The sequence below is a fragment of the Ciconia boyciana genome, chromosome 18 (assembly GCF_034638445.1).
Source record: "Ciconia boyciana chromosome 18, ASM3463844v1, whole genome shotgun sequence".
Taxonomy (NCBI): domain Eukaryota; kingdom Metazoa; phylum Chordata; class Aves; order Ciconiiformes; family Ciconiidae; genus Ciconia; species Ciconia boyciana.
In genome coordinates this window covers 12,399,856-12,415,053 of record NC_132951.1, presented here as the reverse complement: position 1 = coordinate 12,415,053, position 15,198 = coordinate 12,399,856, and the positions used below count along the sequence as shown (strand labels likewise).

Here is a 15,198-nt window from a genome sequence, read left to right as displayed (position 1 = left end):
TAGTTAAAGAGTACGTTTCTTTTGGATTTCAAATACTCACGTTCCAAACTTATTGAGCAAAAGACTAAGTTTCAAGCAGCTACCTGTGAAATTCTAATCAAATATGAAATGTCCTTGTTTCAGTATTCAAAGAAATCAACAAGAATGGAACTCCACGATCTCACCTGGGAATTCGGCTTTACTGAAGAATAGGATTTTTAAAATGCTATTTCATTTTTTTCTTTTGCTGACCAAGATCAAGCTGTTCTACACCATCAAAATGAGCCATCTTGCCTTGAGAAAAACAAACCTATGTTTTTTGCCTTAAAAAAAAAAAAAAGGCAAAAAGCATTAGCAGTATCGTAGTTTGCTCGTGAGAACACTCGCAAGGCTACCAAGACATCACGGTGATGCCAGAGATGCTGCCAGTACTCTGAACCACAGGGTAAAACATATCAAATTCCGGGTTTGGTGAACTCCTGCCAGTGTCAGCCACTCAAACACAAATGCACGAGTAGTAACACATTTTGAATATGAGCCTCAATGGTAAAGAGGCTTCGAAACTCCTCAAACTGAGAACCGCTTGGTTAGGGTAATCACGTGGGAACAGAGAGATTTTCCAACCCCTCCTCGCTGCAGGCAGATTGGAGATAGCACAGCAGGTCTATGACCAGCTACTAAAATCCCTTCTTTTCTTGCCAAGGACAAGGAAAACAAAAAAGAACACAACCATCCCCTTAAATTCTCCAAATTAAACCCTATTAACGTATTACTTTCAAAGGTCAAAAGAGGGGTGGAGGAAGGATTCACTGGCATTCTGTATTCAGCCATTAGAAAAAATGAGGCTGAACACAGCCTACTCATGTACATGGGAAGACCATGCTAAGCTGTACCATTCACAGTGTGCAGCTGCTGTGATGAAACGGAATTCACATTGAAATGCATCCAAAAAGGGACACAGACATTAACAGAGAGCTAGAGAGCTGCGTAGGTAAATTTATTTGAAAGACATGACCCACCTCTTTGTAATCGCCCTTGTGATAAAGATGACTGACATGCCCAAGCAAATAGTTCCGGTCTGCTGTATGGAGCTGGTAAATGCTAATCAGAGGGTCAAGAAGATTAGCTGGGCACTGGGCTAGTATTCTGAGTACACGGGCCTGCAGCTTCTTCAGCTCGATGCCAGACTAAAAAAAAAAAAAAAAAAAATCAAACACAGATTTAGTAAAGATGGCTACAATTCAATGGCAGTTGAAAATGCAGCTTGTTTAAACAGTGGAATAAGCCAATTCCTTGGGAAGGGATTCTCCAATTTCCCCATGGAGTCTGCAAGCAGAAATCAGAACAATATGATACACATTTTTTTCACAGCATCAAATTTAAAAACATTAAATGTTTGCGGGATAATTCTGGAAAAGGCATATGGCCTTGTGCAAAAGTAAAATATGAAACTGGAAAAATGCCCTCTTTTACTAACACAGCTATTTAGAAATTCTCCCCTCTAGTTCCTAGCAGAAAATCTTTGAATCCAGCAACTCCCCTCAAGGGAGATCTCACCTATCAGGCATAAGAATCCAATTTTCATTCCCAGGCTCGCTCCTGGGTGCAAGAAGGGCAGGAAAAGCAAAAGCATCGTCAAAAGATGCACAGATACAAGTATTAATCCTTTGTTCCTACATGATCATTCTCTTCTGACATAGGAATTTCAGTGCGAGTAGCACTTCGCTGCACTTTGCAGATACTGTAATGGCATTGCTCCACACCTAAAAGAACCATTTGGAAAAACGGGAAATGAAACAACACAAATATAGAAGTATCTTGCCGTTCAGAGCCAAAAGCATAGAAAAAAGAGAAAATCTCAGTAGGTCAGAATATATGAAGGCCTAAGGAATGGTAAACATTAGCACGTATAATCTCATGACCCAACGTTACAAAGCTAATCATTCAGCTGCTGAAAAGTCATACTGTTACCATTTTCTGCATTCCCGATGATAAAAGCTCCCCACCATATGGCAGGAGTTAAGCAATCATACAGTAACTGGCTTCTATTTGCAGAACTGGAAGAATATGCAGAGTAGATTACTGCAATTGGTTTTATCCTGACAGCAGGGATGTGAGTTCCAGTGGGAAGGCCTCCAGCCCAGCAAAGGCCCCAAGATCAACGCTTGATCAAAGTGGTTTGATCTGGAAACATGGAAATCCCAGCTTGGAAGGGGAAACAGAGCTCTCGCATCACAGCTTCTAATATTATTTCATTTTCAGGCCAGCATACAACAGATAACACATCTCGGTACGAATGTCACACCTCATCACACCGGGTTTGTATGAGACTACGGAGGAGACGCTGGACTATGGAATAAAGTGGAACTGGGGACACTTGAGGGACATTAAAATCAATTGCCCTCTCCTTTCTCCGGCTCTCTTGCTCTCTCTTTTTCTAACCTGTTGAACAGCAGGATGCTCTTTTATCCAAAGCTGCAGCTCAGTGGTGATGTAATACCCGAGGGAATGCCCTTTCCCCTTCCAATCACTGCTGCTCTCCAGCATGTCCAGGAGTCCTGCCAATGGGTCCTCCAGTCCTGCAAAGCCCCGCCTGATTTCTTCCTTGAGCTGCTGAGATACAAAAACACATTGTCATGTACAAAAAGATTAGTGAATCCTCCCTTCCCCCAGCTGAACACAAAGCTTTATTTTTTTAAATTTAATCTATTCAGAGAGGTAACTGTTGCTATTCAGCCACCATCCGCGCCTCCAGTGACTTTTCATGTCATTACAGATTCCTTCATGGCTCACTGCACCTCAAACCCAATGGGAAAAGCAGCAATTGTCCACACTAATTATCCCATAAAGACAGAGAAGTTGTTCTGTGGGGCAGACAAAGGGGCTTGGGATTTGGGGGAGGGGGAGAAAAGAAGTGAGCAGGAGAAAGGGGTGTTACTAGGAAAATGGCAACGTTGAAGGTAGATAACCGGGCTCAAAAACCTACTCACCTTCTAACAGACCTACAAGCAATAAAGCATATAAACCCCTCCTCCCCATTCTTGTACCACAAACTTTGATATTTGACCTTATATCCACTTCGGCCACAATGGCATAATGCTCCTCACCATAACAGGAATATTTGGGAGTATCGAAATAGTTTGGATTTTACACACAAGATTAAAAAGAAAGAAACATCAGAGTTCAAACGGTGTCAGATTCCCACCCTACAATCTATGCTCCTTTCCTCCAAAGCTACCTGAGCAGGGCATTTGCTGTCGACTACCTACTGCCACTGCCCTCGGGCACCGCACACCTCCGCAAGTCGAAAGGCCGTACGAAGGGGCTCGGAACATGGGAAAACTCCACGCCATAAATCTTGGGAATCCCAGGGTGATGTGTTTAGAAATGTGAAGGAATTGGACACTCACTTTGTGAATGTTAATAGGCTACTTACTACCCATCTGGTAGAAGTGATAAATTAGCAGTACTGAGCAATATCTTTTTAATGTTTACATTAGAAGTAGTTTCCAAGGAGCTCGGAGGGTTGGCAGGGTGAAGAAGTGGCATCCTTCAGTACCCACACAGGACCTTTCACCGCATGGTACATGCACTGGCGTGGAGCAAGGCAAAAGCAGAGACAGAAAACAAGAAATCACTAAGAGCAGCTGCTCTCTTTCTTTCCTGGCTAAAAAGCAAAATCCAAAAGATGCTCATTCCCGCCTGCAGCCAGCACTTGTAATTTACTGTATATGATGGCCCCAGTCGTAGCTTCCAATGGAAACAACATAAGTTTGAAGAGCGACAAGGAAAACAAGAAAAAATCTACAGAAAATTTGCCAATGAATTTGTTCTTTTTTATTCATCGACAATATTTACTGGAAGACAGTTATTTTCCATAGCGTCTTTCATGTCTGGAAAAACCACAAAACCTATCGTTCACGACAGAAACTGTTTCTTTCTCACTAGATTATCAACTGCAGCATGAAAAAGCTGATGACTAACAAAGATGTGACTTTAGATAACAGATTTCTCCCTGTAAGTATTTTTCCCCGTGGCAAGAATCTGTGATGTTAAACATAGGGCTCCAACTTCACTGCGAGATTCAGCAGAAGGAAGAGGCAAGCTCTTATCCAACCACAAATATCCAACACAACAGCCAAAGGAAAACAAAGCAACTCGCCAACTAAATTGCACTGTTTATAAATGGCCTCACTTCTTCCCCCCCCAAAGCCCCACTTCAGCACATTTAGACTGAACAAGAGCTTTCACCACACTGCTCAGCTCCTCCTTGGGCTGGAGTCAGAGCCTGGGCTTTGGCAGGACGGACTCCAGCAGACCCCAGGTCCTGTGAGAGCACAAGCCTGCTTTCACACGCAGAGCATCTCCAAACACTGACACAACTGCCAGGAGCACTAACTGCTGGTATCTGGACTGAGCCTTGACTTCGTACCAGCTAGACTTTGAAAAGCAGGGGAAAAGCCTTCTTCAAAACTTCCTAGCAATCTGAAGACTTCAACTATGGTATGTATAGTTTGAGGGGAAAAAAAAACAAAGAAGAAAAAGGCATGAGACACCTAAATCAGAGAGGAAAGAGTGCTGTGCTGCCTGGCTCGTCTCTCTGCCAGAGAAGGATTCCTCTCAAACGTGTAATTGCCATTTCCATTTCAATTGATTCCCATGGCAGGGAATGCTCCTTGGGGGATTTCTACAGCCTGACAGATCATGGGAATAGGAAAATTTTGCTGATGCTCAAACTACGTACTCCTTCATTCAGTTTTGGTCCCTTATTTCTAGTTACACGGCTCGGGGCAGTCTGCTGATGCTTCCTGGTTATTCCAAAACTGACTTTCCTATGTAGGAAATGACCACGTCTTATAACTGTGTTCCAGAACCGAGGTCACGCCATGGACAGGTACCCTCCTTGTGCTCACGGTCACTGATTTGAGACCAACAGGCTGATCCACACTAGTAAATAGACAGTATTGACTTACATTCACACACAGCAAAAGGCAAAGAAGCTCCCTGCCATTTAAAGGTCAATGGAGCAGACTGAGTTGTATTTAAGTCAACTTCCCTCATTTATTTGAACTGGACAGTTGGATGAAAGCGGCAGCACCATGCACCTCGAGTTGCACACAGAGGGCAGGGCAGCCGCTGCCCCCAAAAAAGTGTCTACGCTTGCTGTGGGTGCACTGCACGTCTGAAGGGTGGCGATGCCCTGGGCATGGATTAGCCCGTCTCAGTGACAGCGTGATGAGCACGTGTCAGAAACCACTGGGGACATTCATGCTGTGCTCTCCACCTCAAGAGGTAGCTGCTGCTGTGCCATCGCCTGGTCCCACCACAGCCCTCCTCATCTCTCTAAAAAGGCTTTCCTCGTGGTTCAGAAACGCATCCTCCAGGTTCAGAAACACGCTTCTGCCCGCGCCCGCAGCCACGCGGCACTGGCTGAAGGGTGGGCCCGAGGGGGACAGACCTGTCCCGCCGGGGAGCTGCAGCCTGCACGCTCTGCAAAACCGTGCGTCTCACAGGGATGACCGCTCCAGAAACAAACAAACTGAATAAGCGGAGCTGCAAGTGTGACTCACGGGGATCCTCAAGCTTTTCCACCCTCAGCAGGAAAGCTGCGGTGCTCTCTGCCCAAGGGCACGTCGATGGAGGCTTTGTATTTTTCAGAGTATTTTTCTTCACAATCCATACACATCCCAGGGTACACAGTACAGAGATTTTGATGAATACTCTTTCCTACTGTTGTTTTGTGGGATTAAGTGCCCTCAAGACCTAACAAATAATATTTTTTTTCCTCCAACTCTAACAAAACTTGATGGAAAGCTCAAGGCTTCAGAGTTGCTGAGCTCAAGTCTATGTCGCTGGCTGACCATTTGGAAAGGCACCTCTCACACTGTGCTTCCAGTTGTTTAATTATTCTGGCTGGGAACCACAGACTATCAGTAATGGAAAGTCTAAGTGCAGCAGACAAGGACAATGACTAAACACTCCAGACACCTAGGATGGAGCACGTACACCAAGGTACTCAGCCGCGCCGGCCATTTCACACAGAACACATTCCACGGGGCTATGTGGTGAGCTGCAGGTTTTTGGGTCTTTTAGAAAAAAACATCTCGGCTATGAACCTGCCTGAACAATGCAGAGTTAAACATGGGAAACACCACTAAGCTGATGCATCGAGTGTTTTTGTTAGTTTTCAAGCTCCCAAATTTAGATGAAGTATATTTTACTCCCTATGAGAAATCTCTACGTAGAGCCCATAGCGTGCTGTATGAAAAAAGAGCACTAATTTCAGACAGGCAGTGTAAATTGCATGCACCACTCCAAAAGGCAAAACCAAACCAAATCAGAAAAAATAGTAAAAATACTTTGCATATGAAGGCTTTGATATCATTCCACTTGGCAAAGAGCATTTTTCTACTGACTTCAACCCTCATTTTTTCAGCTACTAGAAATATTCTTCCCCCTCCCCCTAAGATCCTCCATTTAATGGACAAAAAAGTGTTTAAAAGAAAACAAAAGCAACTTTGATTTTTTTCCCTCCGTAACTCAGCCCTGTAGGCTTCAGCTCTTTTATACGAGCCCCTGAGCTGCTTCGCATCACACAGAGCTACCTTTTCTTTTCACTTCTTGCTGCAAATGCATAGGCTCTTCCCCTGTGTGCTGGAACTGAAAGCAATCATGAAGAATTGCAGGTCTGACCTAAGCGTTCTGCGTCTGGACATGCTCTGCATGCAGTTATTAACTGCAGCGTGGAGGGGAGGCTCAGCCTTACCTTCTTCATCTCTTTCTTTGTCCAGAGAAGCTGAAGGGTTTTCAGCAATAGGAGTGGGTCCTGGCCTGGAGGAGGGGGAAGAGAGAGAGAGAGAGAGAGAAAAGGGGGGAGAAAAACAAAACAAAACAGATTTATTGGCTCTGTACAGGCAGCCTAGACACACTGGTGCATTGTTTCACCGAAGAGAAATCAGCTACTCCATACCACTGTGTTTGAAACCACCAACCTTCCAACTGTCAGTCAGGATTAAAGTGCTAAAATCCCTCACTCTGAAATCCTAACAAAATAACAGACATCATCCATGCATGGCTTTAACTAAACACCCACACGGGCTCAAATACTGAAAAGCTGTATTGGTGCATTTACAACTAAATCATGCTGCTGCTACGCATCAAATACATCCCTGCCGGTCCCCCCACCACTCCCCCTCTTTAATATTAAACCAAATGGTCCTAGAAGAGTAAGCATCTTGCACAGGTTGGAAAGGATTACCAACACACTCATTTTTAATGAAATGGCTCTAAAGCGTTAACCTCCTCGCAACTGTGGATGGAAGACGCGAGTGAATTTATGGGAAGATCAGCCTCTATTTGCTTGGCAAGCACAGGGCAGCCTTTGTGTGCTGGAGAGCCGAGCCGGCCCGTGCCGTGCCGGGCCAGGCACGCGGGGCTGGAACCAGGCTGGGCTCTGACGGGATTCGGGCAAGGTGGTGTTTGAGGAAGACGAAAGATGAAATGCTGCTGTGTTCAGTGGCAAGACAAAAAAAAAGAGCGATCAATTATTTCAACAGAAGGTTATTTGGAATTTTTCTCTTTTATTTTTCACCTAGTTATTTGAGAACTTGCATTCAGTTGTTATTTTGTAGCTATTATCATTCATCATACCAGTATTATTCATCATACCATTATTCATCATACCAGTATTTCTGAACCAAAGGCTTAGGAATATTTCATTTTAAAAGCGATAACATTTTTTATATCTGGTTCTATTTAATTCGTAATCATTTACTTACGAAACCATAACTCGGAATATTCTGAATGAAAATCTTCTACTGCATCAACAGTTTAAAGGCGAAGAATGAATTTAAAAATCTGAATGAGTTCTCCAAAACCACTCCTCGTATATTTAGTGCACCTCCTCTTACGTTTTCATAAAGCCAAAAGAAAAATGTTAAACTGAAGAGGAAACATCCTTTCAATCACCTTCTGCATTCTACAGTTCCTAAATAGCTCATTTCCAAATGCTAGATTTCTTGCTTAGTATCCCATCTCACTTCATATTTCAGGTCACAAAAAGCTGCTTCAACTGTGAAAAGCTCTACCTCATCCAACTAAACTGTGAAGCACTGCATTTATAAAATATTTTAAGTAGCAAGTTGATTACTAGCCCAGCCAAGAGAACGATAGTATTCCCATTATCCACTAACCTCTGGGAAACACCAGCCAAATTAAAAATGCCACATTTACAATTCATAAGATAATATTTTCTCTCATCTCTGGTTGTTCTGAAATCTTGAACTCTCCAAACACTGGCTGTTCTCAGCTACTGCTTCTCCTTTGGAAAAAAAAAGTCTCTTTTTACAACAAAACAGAAGAAAATCCAGATCCCTACTCCCCACAAAATTAGCGACTAACAGTCAAATTCAGCCCATGTGTGTGTGCATGCATATAGACACACTCTCCTCTTGGCCTGACTCCCAAAGAAATTTATACACACACAGGAAAAAAAATTAGAATGCAACCCAGTGTGTAACCAAATACACTGTAAATCTGAACTGTAATTAATGCAGTGAACAAGCCGGAATGATACAGGAAATGAGAGCAGTTAGGAAAGCAGTGTTTCCCTTCAGATACAGCCAATAATTCAACTTGTTAAAAAGCTTTCTAAACCTCAATCAACAAAACAAGCCCTTCTCTTACGTGACTTTTTCCTACCTTACCTCCCTGTAACTGAAATCTGATCTCACCGTTATTTCAATACACAGATGCATGAAAACCATCTCTCCAGTCAATTTTAAACGACCCAGCATGTTGCCAGCCTGCCACTGTGCAAGCACGGGTAAGTAGGAAACAACCTTCTCCCTCCCCAAGCCCTGGAAGTGAACGCACCCATAATGTAGTTATTTCTATGAAATGTCTCGGGATGCTGCCGAGCCCCAGTGTCAGGCAGCCAGGCCGGCCAGGCAGCGGCGAAGGCCAGTGCCAAACCGCTGGGGCAGGAGAAGGTCAACCATGGGGAGGGCAACCAACCATCTTCTGGCATGACCTGAGCAAAAGGTTTTGCTCTCCATTCAGTCTGGGTGAAAGAAAGAGGCAAATCCCACTCAATTCTCCAGAATGGGGGTTGAACAAGGAGAAGAAACACTGAAATACTAACTGCGGTACGCTGGTGTCGGAACAGTGCTGTTCCCTTCCTTACCTCTTAAAGCCTTGGAAGTACCTAAGGATGAAATGTAGTCAGAGGCTAAACATAACAAAATAACTGATGAGCAGATGCTCCTAGAACCAAACATAAACGAGAGCACAAAGCAGCATTATACTTTTGCCTAGTCCCACCGGAGTGGAAAGCCACTGCAGTTCACGCTGGACCTTGAGCTATTGTATCTAGCTACCCTCCAGCTAGGACAGAAGATGTAAATGTGAAGGTCCACATCATTTTGGCTACTGAAAGAAATGGAGAATTCCTCTATTCTTCCTCCTGCAGGACCTCGTTGGGGGACCAGCCTCCTCTTGGTTCTCCCGGCACGCCTAAAGAGTGAAAATGAGTGTCTTGGCATGGATAACGAAGCAGTAACAGTACTATTATGTTCCCATTGGAATAGCAGATAGGATCCCGCTCATCCACATCCAAGAAGGAACCTGAGAAGCAGCAGGAAACTAATGCCAGGACATCAGAGGAAAAAGGACAGGACCTTACGAGGAGTTTCATAAGCCTTCCAGAACAAATCTGGAGAGCAGACAATTGCTCAACACAAAAGGGAGAGAGGAAGAAATACAAGGGAAGGAAGAACAAAGCAAAGTGACTGGAAACCAAATGGTTGTAACTGAACCACAAATGCATCTGGGCTCAACTTGGAGGACAAGAACAGGAAAATTCTGGAGCGACCTCCAGCCACAGCAGTAGGAGCAAGAAGCAGCAATTACTAAGATACGCGTATTAGAACAGTGACAGAACACTGCCCGCAAAAGCAAGGATAGGTCACAGAGGCCAGAAAAACGCCTTCATATGTCACACCAAGAACACCCAGAATCTCCACTTCTAAAGAAAAGCTAAATTCTGCAGAGACTCTTACATACTGAAGAGATATCCAGCTATTAGCAAGGGTCATTCACTGAGCAAAACAAACAAAACAAGGATGAGGCCATGTAAAGCAGTGTAAAAAACCAGTGTGGCAAGTAGGAGAGCGTCTGCTCGCTCTGCTCCCAGCTGTGAGCAGCCAAGGATGGCCAGGTCTACCATGCTGCCAAACTGGAGAGGCTGAGACGCGCCCCAGGCAGCTGATCCCATTCAGTTCCTAGACCAAGCTCAAAGAGAAAGTGCTGTCTGACTCTGATCCTTCACAGCTCCCCAAAAGTGGGTTGCAGACCATAAAATACCCGGCAAAGCTTCACCAAAGCAAGGTTATAGCACTTTGGTGGAGATCTCAAAAAGAGACATCTGCACCCATTCCATCAAGACACAAAACCTCGATTTCATCATCTGACAATTTCCCCAAATAGTATGTTCCTGTCTTAAGAATTTTGACATTAATATATTTCCTTTCAACTTTTTTCATTCTGAAAATAAATTTCCTCTGCCCTGAATCTGGTACCAAAATTGGAGGAGACGGTAAATCAAATCTTTTCCAGTATCTGTGGTTACATTTCAAAACCATATAAACCACAAGGCTTACATTTTTGAGTTAGAAAAGTGCCTTTGAGGAAAGCCATAAACTACTTTCTGTTCATTCTCTCTTTTTCCTTTGTGCATACATCACTCAAAACCTGCTGTGATCACAACAAAAGCGGTGCCCGCGGGCTGGTGAGGTAAAGCAGTGGTTTTGCTATTGCGTCCTTGCAAAATTCTGCTGCATTATTCACCGGTTCTGCTGAAACGCCCTGGCAAGAGAAGCCCACTTTCTGACTGAGGGTCCTTGCGTGTCTCACATGGGGAAAGTGAGACATCCAACCCCAGAGGAGGAACTTACCAATGAAAAAATCTCTCAACACTTTTTCTTTGCGTCAAAAGCCATTAAATGCTCCATGGCCCAAGACCTGGAAGAATTACAGTCAACTAATTAAAAGATAGAGGATGCAAAAAAACCAAAAAAAATCCCCCCAAAAAGGAGGCTAATGTGACTGAAACGTAGGATCACATCCACCAAGCAGTCAATTACAGCTGAAATTCAGGGACAGAAAAGGTCAAGAACACATGCTAATGGTGAAGACTTCTTTAGGCAGACAGCTTAGACCTCTGCCTTGCAAATTAACAGGATTTTAATAAATGTTTAATGGAATATGTAACAAATCCAACCCACCGAGTAAACAACCAGTGAATTTTTACTATTATCTGTTGTTTCGTGTGCCTTCTGCCCCAATAAATCCCTGAAATCTGTCCTCTGTGAAAACTCCTGTTAATAAACCTTTGAGATATTTTTCTGAAAGGAAAATAAAGGTTCTAGATATTTCAATGTCACCAAAAGTGCAGCTAGCCCATTTGCACTTAAAAACTCAAATATATAAAAGTATAGGCAATGCATAAACTGGGAGTGGGTGGGGGAGCAGAGTGACTCAGCCAACTCCTGTTTCAGCAGCATGATCGCTACACCCAACACTGTGTAATTTAAATTACATCTGAAAGCCAACAAATAGTATGCTATGTGGATTAAGAATTAATCAAAGACTCTTATAAAAACCTACTTTGTCTCAATTTTTTTCAGAAAAGTGTCTGTAGTTCACACCAAGCATGTGCTAATTTTATAGAAGAGAAGGCTGATAGGGAACAGAAATAATATCACTTTGATGATGCAAAAAATGAATGGATATGTTTTCTAGTGACAAATTTTGAGTCTCTAAGAACAAGCTGATTTAATTAAAAAGATACAAATTTCCTCCATAGAAACTCACAGATTTTTACACCTTCTAGGTTTTCTTGCTGTGCCTACTTTTAATGAGCACACGCAACATAAATAAAACTTCCAATCTTGTTTAAGTATTTTTGAGCTTGAGACAATGATTCCATATGGAATTTCTCCTAGCAATGTGAAATGCCATTTAAAAGCCACAAAACCAATTTTAGAATATACAGGTATTATGCAATACGCATTGTAAAACTCTGGGTTGCAATTAAAAAAAAAGAGGAAGTAGATCCAATAAAGAAACAAAAGGTAAAGTGCTATATTATTTTAAAATTAGTAGAAAGACTTCAGAAAAAGCATGTACACGTGAATACGTGGGTATTAGCCAGTGGGGCATGGCAGTGCCATTCTCCTTTTGCTTTGTAGGAGGCTTTTTCAGTAATTCGTTCTTACTTGGATTTATCCCAGGGTCTGGGGAGAGATACCTGACATGCTACATAACCATGGAGTGGGTAAAGATGTCAAACATACTAGAATTTATGGTCACCAATCAAAACAGATATGATACAATCACTTTTTAAAAAAAACGTTAGGATTGTGCTATTGCAACAGTGTTTGGTCCTGCCGCAACATCCCTTGTGCTGAAGACTTGCCTTCAAGAGACGCTTAACACCTGGCAGCAATGCGAGCAGGAGACGAGGCCTCCGACAAACCCAGGAACAAAACGGGGAAATCTCTTTGAAAACAGTTAGAAATTCAGAGGACGAGAGACCACCCACTGCCCCAGAGCATCCCTGCGAAGAATGCTCCCAGAGCTGGGAGCTTTGGGCAACTTCTTGCTTATTACTGTTTCTTTTGGAGTAACTGTCATGTTTCCATTGGAGGTGTATCCAGTTAAAATACAACCTTGCAGCAAGGTCAATGTAACTCTCTTCCTTGGTTTCAGAGAGAGGGAAGAGCCAAGGGGACTTAGTGCATCAGAAGCTGCAAAAGACAGAGGCGGGATGTGGCTTTTGTAGCCGGTCAGAACTTGATAGATGCAATATCCTGAGAAGCGGGTTTAGTCGGTATTGCTGCTCCATCCCCCTTGCGCCAATCCATTCTCCACTTCTTATTGAGAACACGTGTTCTAAATGAATTTAATGGCATTGCTGTAATTTGCCTGTATTTTTCCAAACAGTGCCAAGGATCGTATTTCCCACTTCCCCCACAATGAAATGGAACCTCTGCTTGCTTTGCGTCCACACTGATAGAGGAGTGCAGCCGAGACAGCCACTGTTTTCTGCAAATCCAAGGTCAGTTTTTCCCTGTTCTCATTCAATTCACTTTCTGAATATAAAAGTCACAAAGGGTTTTGCTTAATAGACATGGCACCGTACCATGTCTATTTGCTTAACAGACATGGCACTGTACCATGTCTATATACCAAGTTATAACTGGGAGTGAAGAGGTAAATAAAAATGTAGTTTTCCCCACACAGAATCAAAAACCAGACAACTTAGCAAGCAGCCAAGAAGGCAGAGCTCCAAACTACTGAGAAATCATGGTAAAAAGACCAGTACCAAAGCAAGGGCTTCTTTAGCAACCCTTTGGCAAGCACCGCGTTTGCCTGGTATTCTCCCCACACCTCCGTGCCGCACACCCGAGGCCTGCAGTGAGGTCTGGGCTCACCCCTAAGCCGCGGCAGCGGGGCCGGCTCGGACTCGTCACCTGTGAGTGTCTGTGGATGCTGCTCGAGCGCCTGGGGCCGGATGCCCACAGTACTTCTCCCCACATTAGCGCTCAAGAAATGTGCTCTCAGGGATGGGGCAGTGAGCGTGGACCCGCGCAGGCAGTGCACTGCGCATCAATGATCCAACGAGCGCCCACGTCACCTTCTGAGCAGATCTGCCCGTTCACCTGAACCCAGGGGGCCTGTGGCTCTTGGATACCTTGTCATTACCAGTTAAATTGTCTACAGTTGTCTCAGGGGAGATGGATTTTTTCAGGAATATCACTCTCCTTCCGATAACACCATGACCAGGATGAACTTCCAATGCATCCTTCTCCACCCCTGCAGGTTACTTTTAAGCGTAAATTAGCACCTTCTTGGGAGGGGGAGTATTTTCACTCACAAGAGTGTCCACTCCTGTTTCAGATACACCTGCACCAAGGAGGCCAAAGGCTCTTTAATACCTTCGCATGGCAGTCTGTGTCTTAGGAAGAACAGATATTTCCAGGAATGATAACAATTCACTCCCAAGAACACCGTGACTAAGGAGTAACCACCCCGTGATTCCTCCCAATCTCCACTGTGCAGTGATGAGACTCCCACAGAATAAAAGCACCCCAGAGCTATTCGCTGACAGGGAAATGTCTCCTGTACCAGTGTCTGCAGACAGGCAGAGGAATGCTGCCGTAAGAGCCTGATCAATTTAAATGTTAATTACATCCCACCACTGAATCCTCCAGTGCAAAATTTACAAGAGGATCAGATGTCACAGAACTATTTCATTTCAGAAGCAATAAATTGCTCTGCTTTAGCACAATTTCTAGGGCTCCAGTCCCCAGACCACTCACCATGCCCAGCTACCATTCCTTAACTGCATCTCCCGCAAAAGACAAATGTGCCTTTTAAACGTATAACTATGTGGGTTTAGCTGAATTCAAACAACAAGGAAATGAAGCAACAAGACGGAGAGGGTCCTTCTTTATAAGGTATGTCTGGCTCACTCCAGCCTTTGGCTCGGTTTCCAATTTTAGCTACAGCTTTCTAATCGGCAGAGCTTTGAACTCCACCGCCCAGAACGCTTCAGATCTCAGAAGGGAAGTAACCGCATGCAGCTACCACAGTCTTAAAAACTCCATACACCACACACCTCCCCTATAATTTTAACATTAAAGATTTAGCCTTTTGGGAGGTCTGCGAGTCTAGGTTCACCAAAGGAAAAGCATTCATTACGTGTTCCTCCAGTTCTTCATTCACACGTTTGGATTCACCTTCTGCACTAACACAGCCAGTGGAATATCTGCATCAGACAGGAGGGAAAAAAAAGGAGGAAAAAACCCCCCAAACTCCGTAAGTTCCTCACTTGTAATCACCTGATGATGAACATCAGCTCATTTTCAGTAGCCGGAATCCTCATTTAACGTGAATGGTTCCTTATTTCTCTATTTGTCGACCAGCTGTGACTGTTCTGATACATTCCTTCCAGCCCTGTGACGCCCTTACATGATAGCCAGCTACTGCTTGCCAGAGGAGAGGAGATCTGTAGGCCACGGCTGGGTTTCCCCTGCAGTCTCTCTACAGCAGATGAAGTACCCCACGGCTGGAATCGTTACCAAACCAGAGGTGTTCACGTCACCTAACGCACTGCCACGATGTGGTCTAGGCAACAGTTCGAACTGCAGAACCAGT

At 43.9% G+C, this 15,198-nt stretch overlaps 1 protein-coding gene across 12 annotated transcripts in view; it reads right to left on the bottom strand.

The window, feature by feature from the left end:
• The window catches only part of EXD3 (exonuclease 3'-5' domain containing 3), a 296,388-nt gene that overhangs the window by 194,844 nt on the left and 86,346 nt on the right, over positions 1–15,198 (bottom strand). For 7 of the 12 annotated variants that reach the window (XM_072883192.1, XM_072883198.1, XM_072883188.1 and 4 more), the window contains 3 exons: positions 6,746–6,810; positions 2,422–2,592; positions 999–1,166 (listed from right to left, as the gene is read on the bottom strand). In XM_072883192.1, the coding sequence (XP_072739293.1) occupies positions 999–1,166; positions 2,422–2,592; positions 6,746–6,810 (404 nt within the window). The remainder of the gene's footprint in view (positions 1–998; positions 1,167–2,421; positions 2,593–6,745; positions 6,811–15,198) is intronic. The other 5 variants (XM_072883193.1, XM_072883189.1, XM_072883191.1 and 2 more) reach the window with 3 other exon arrangements.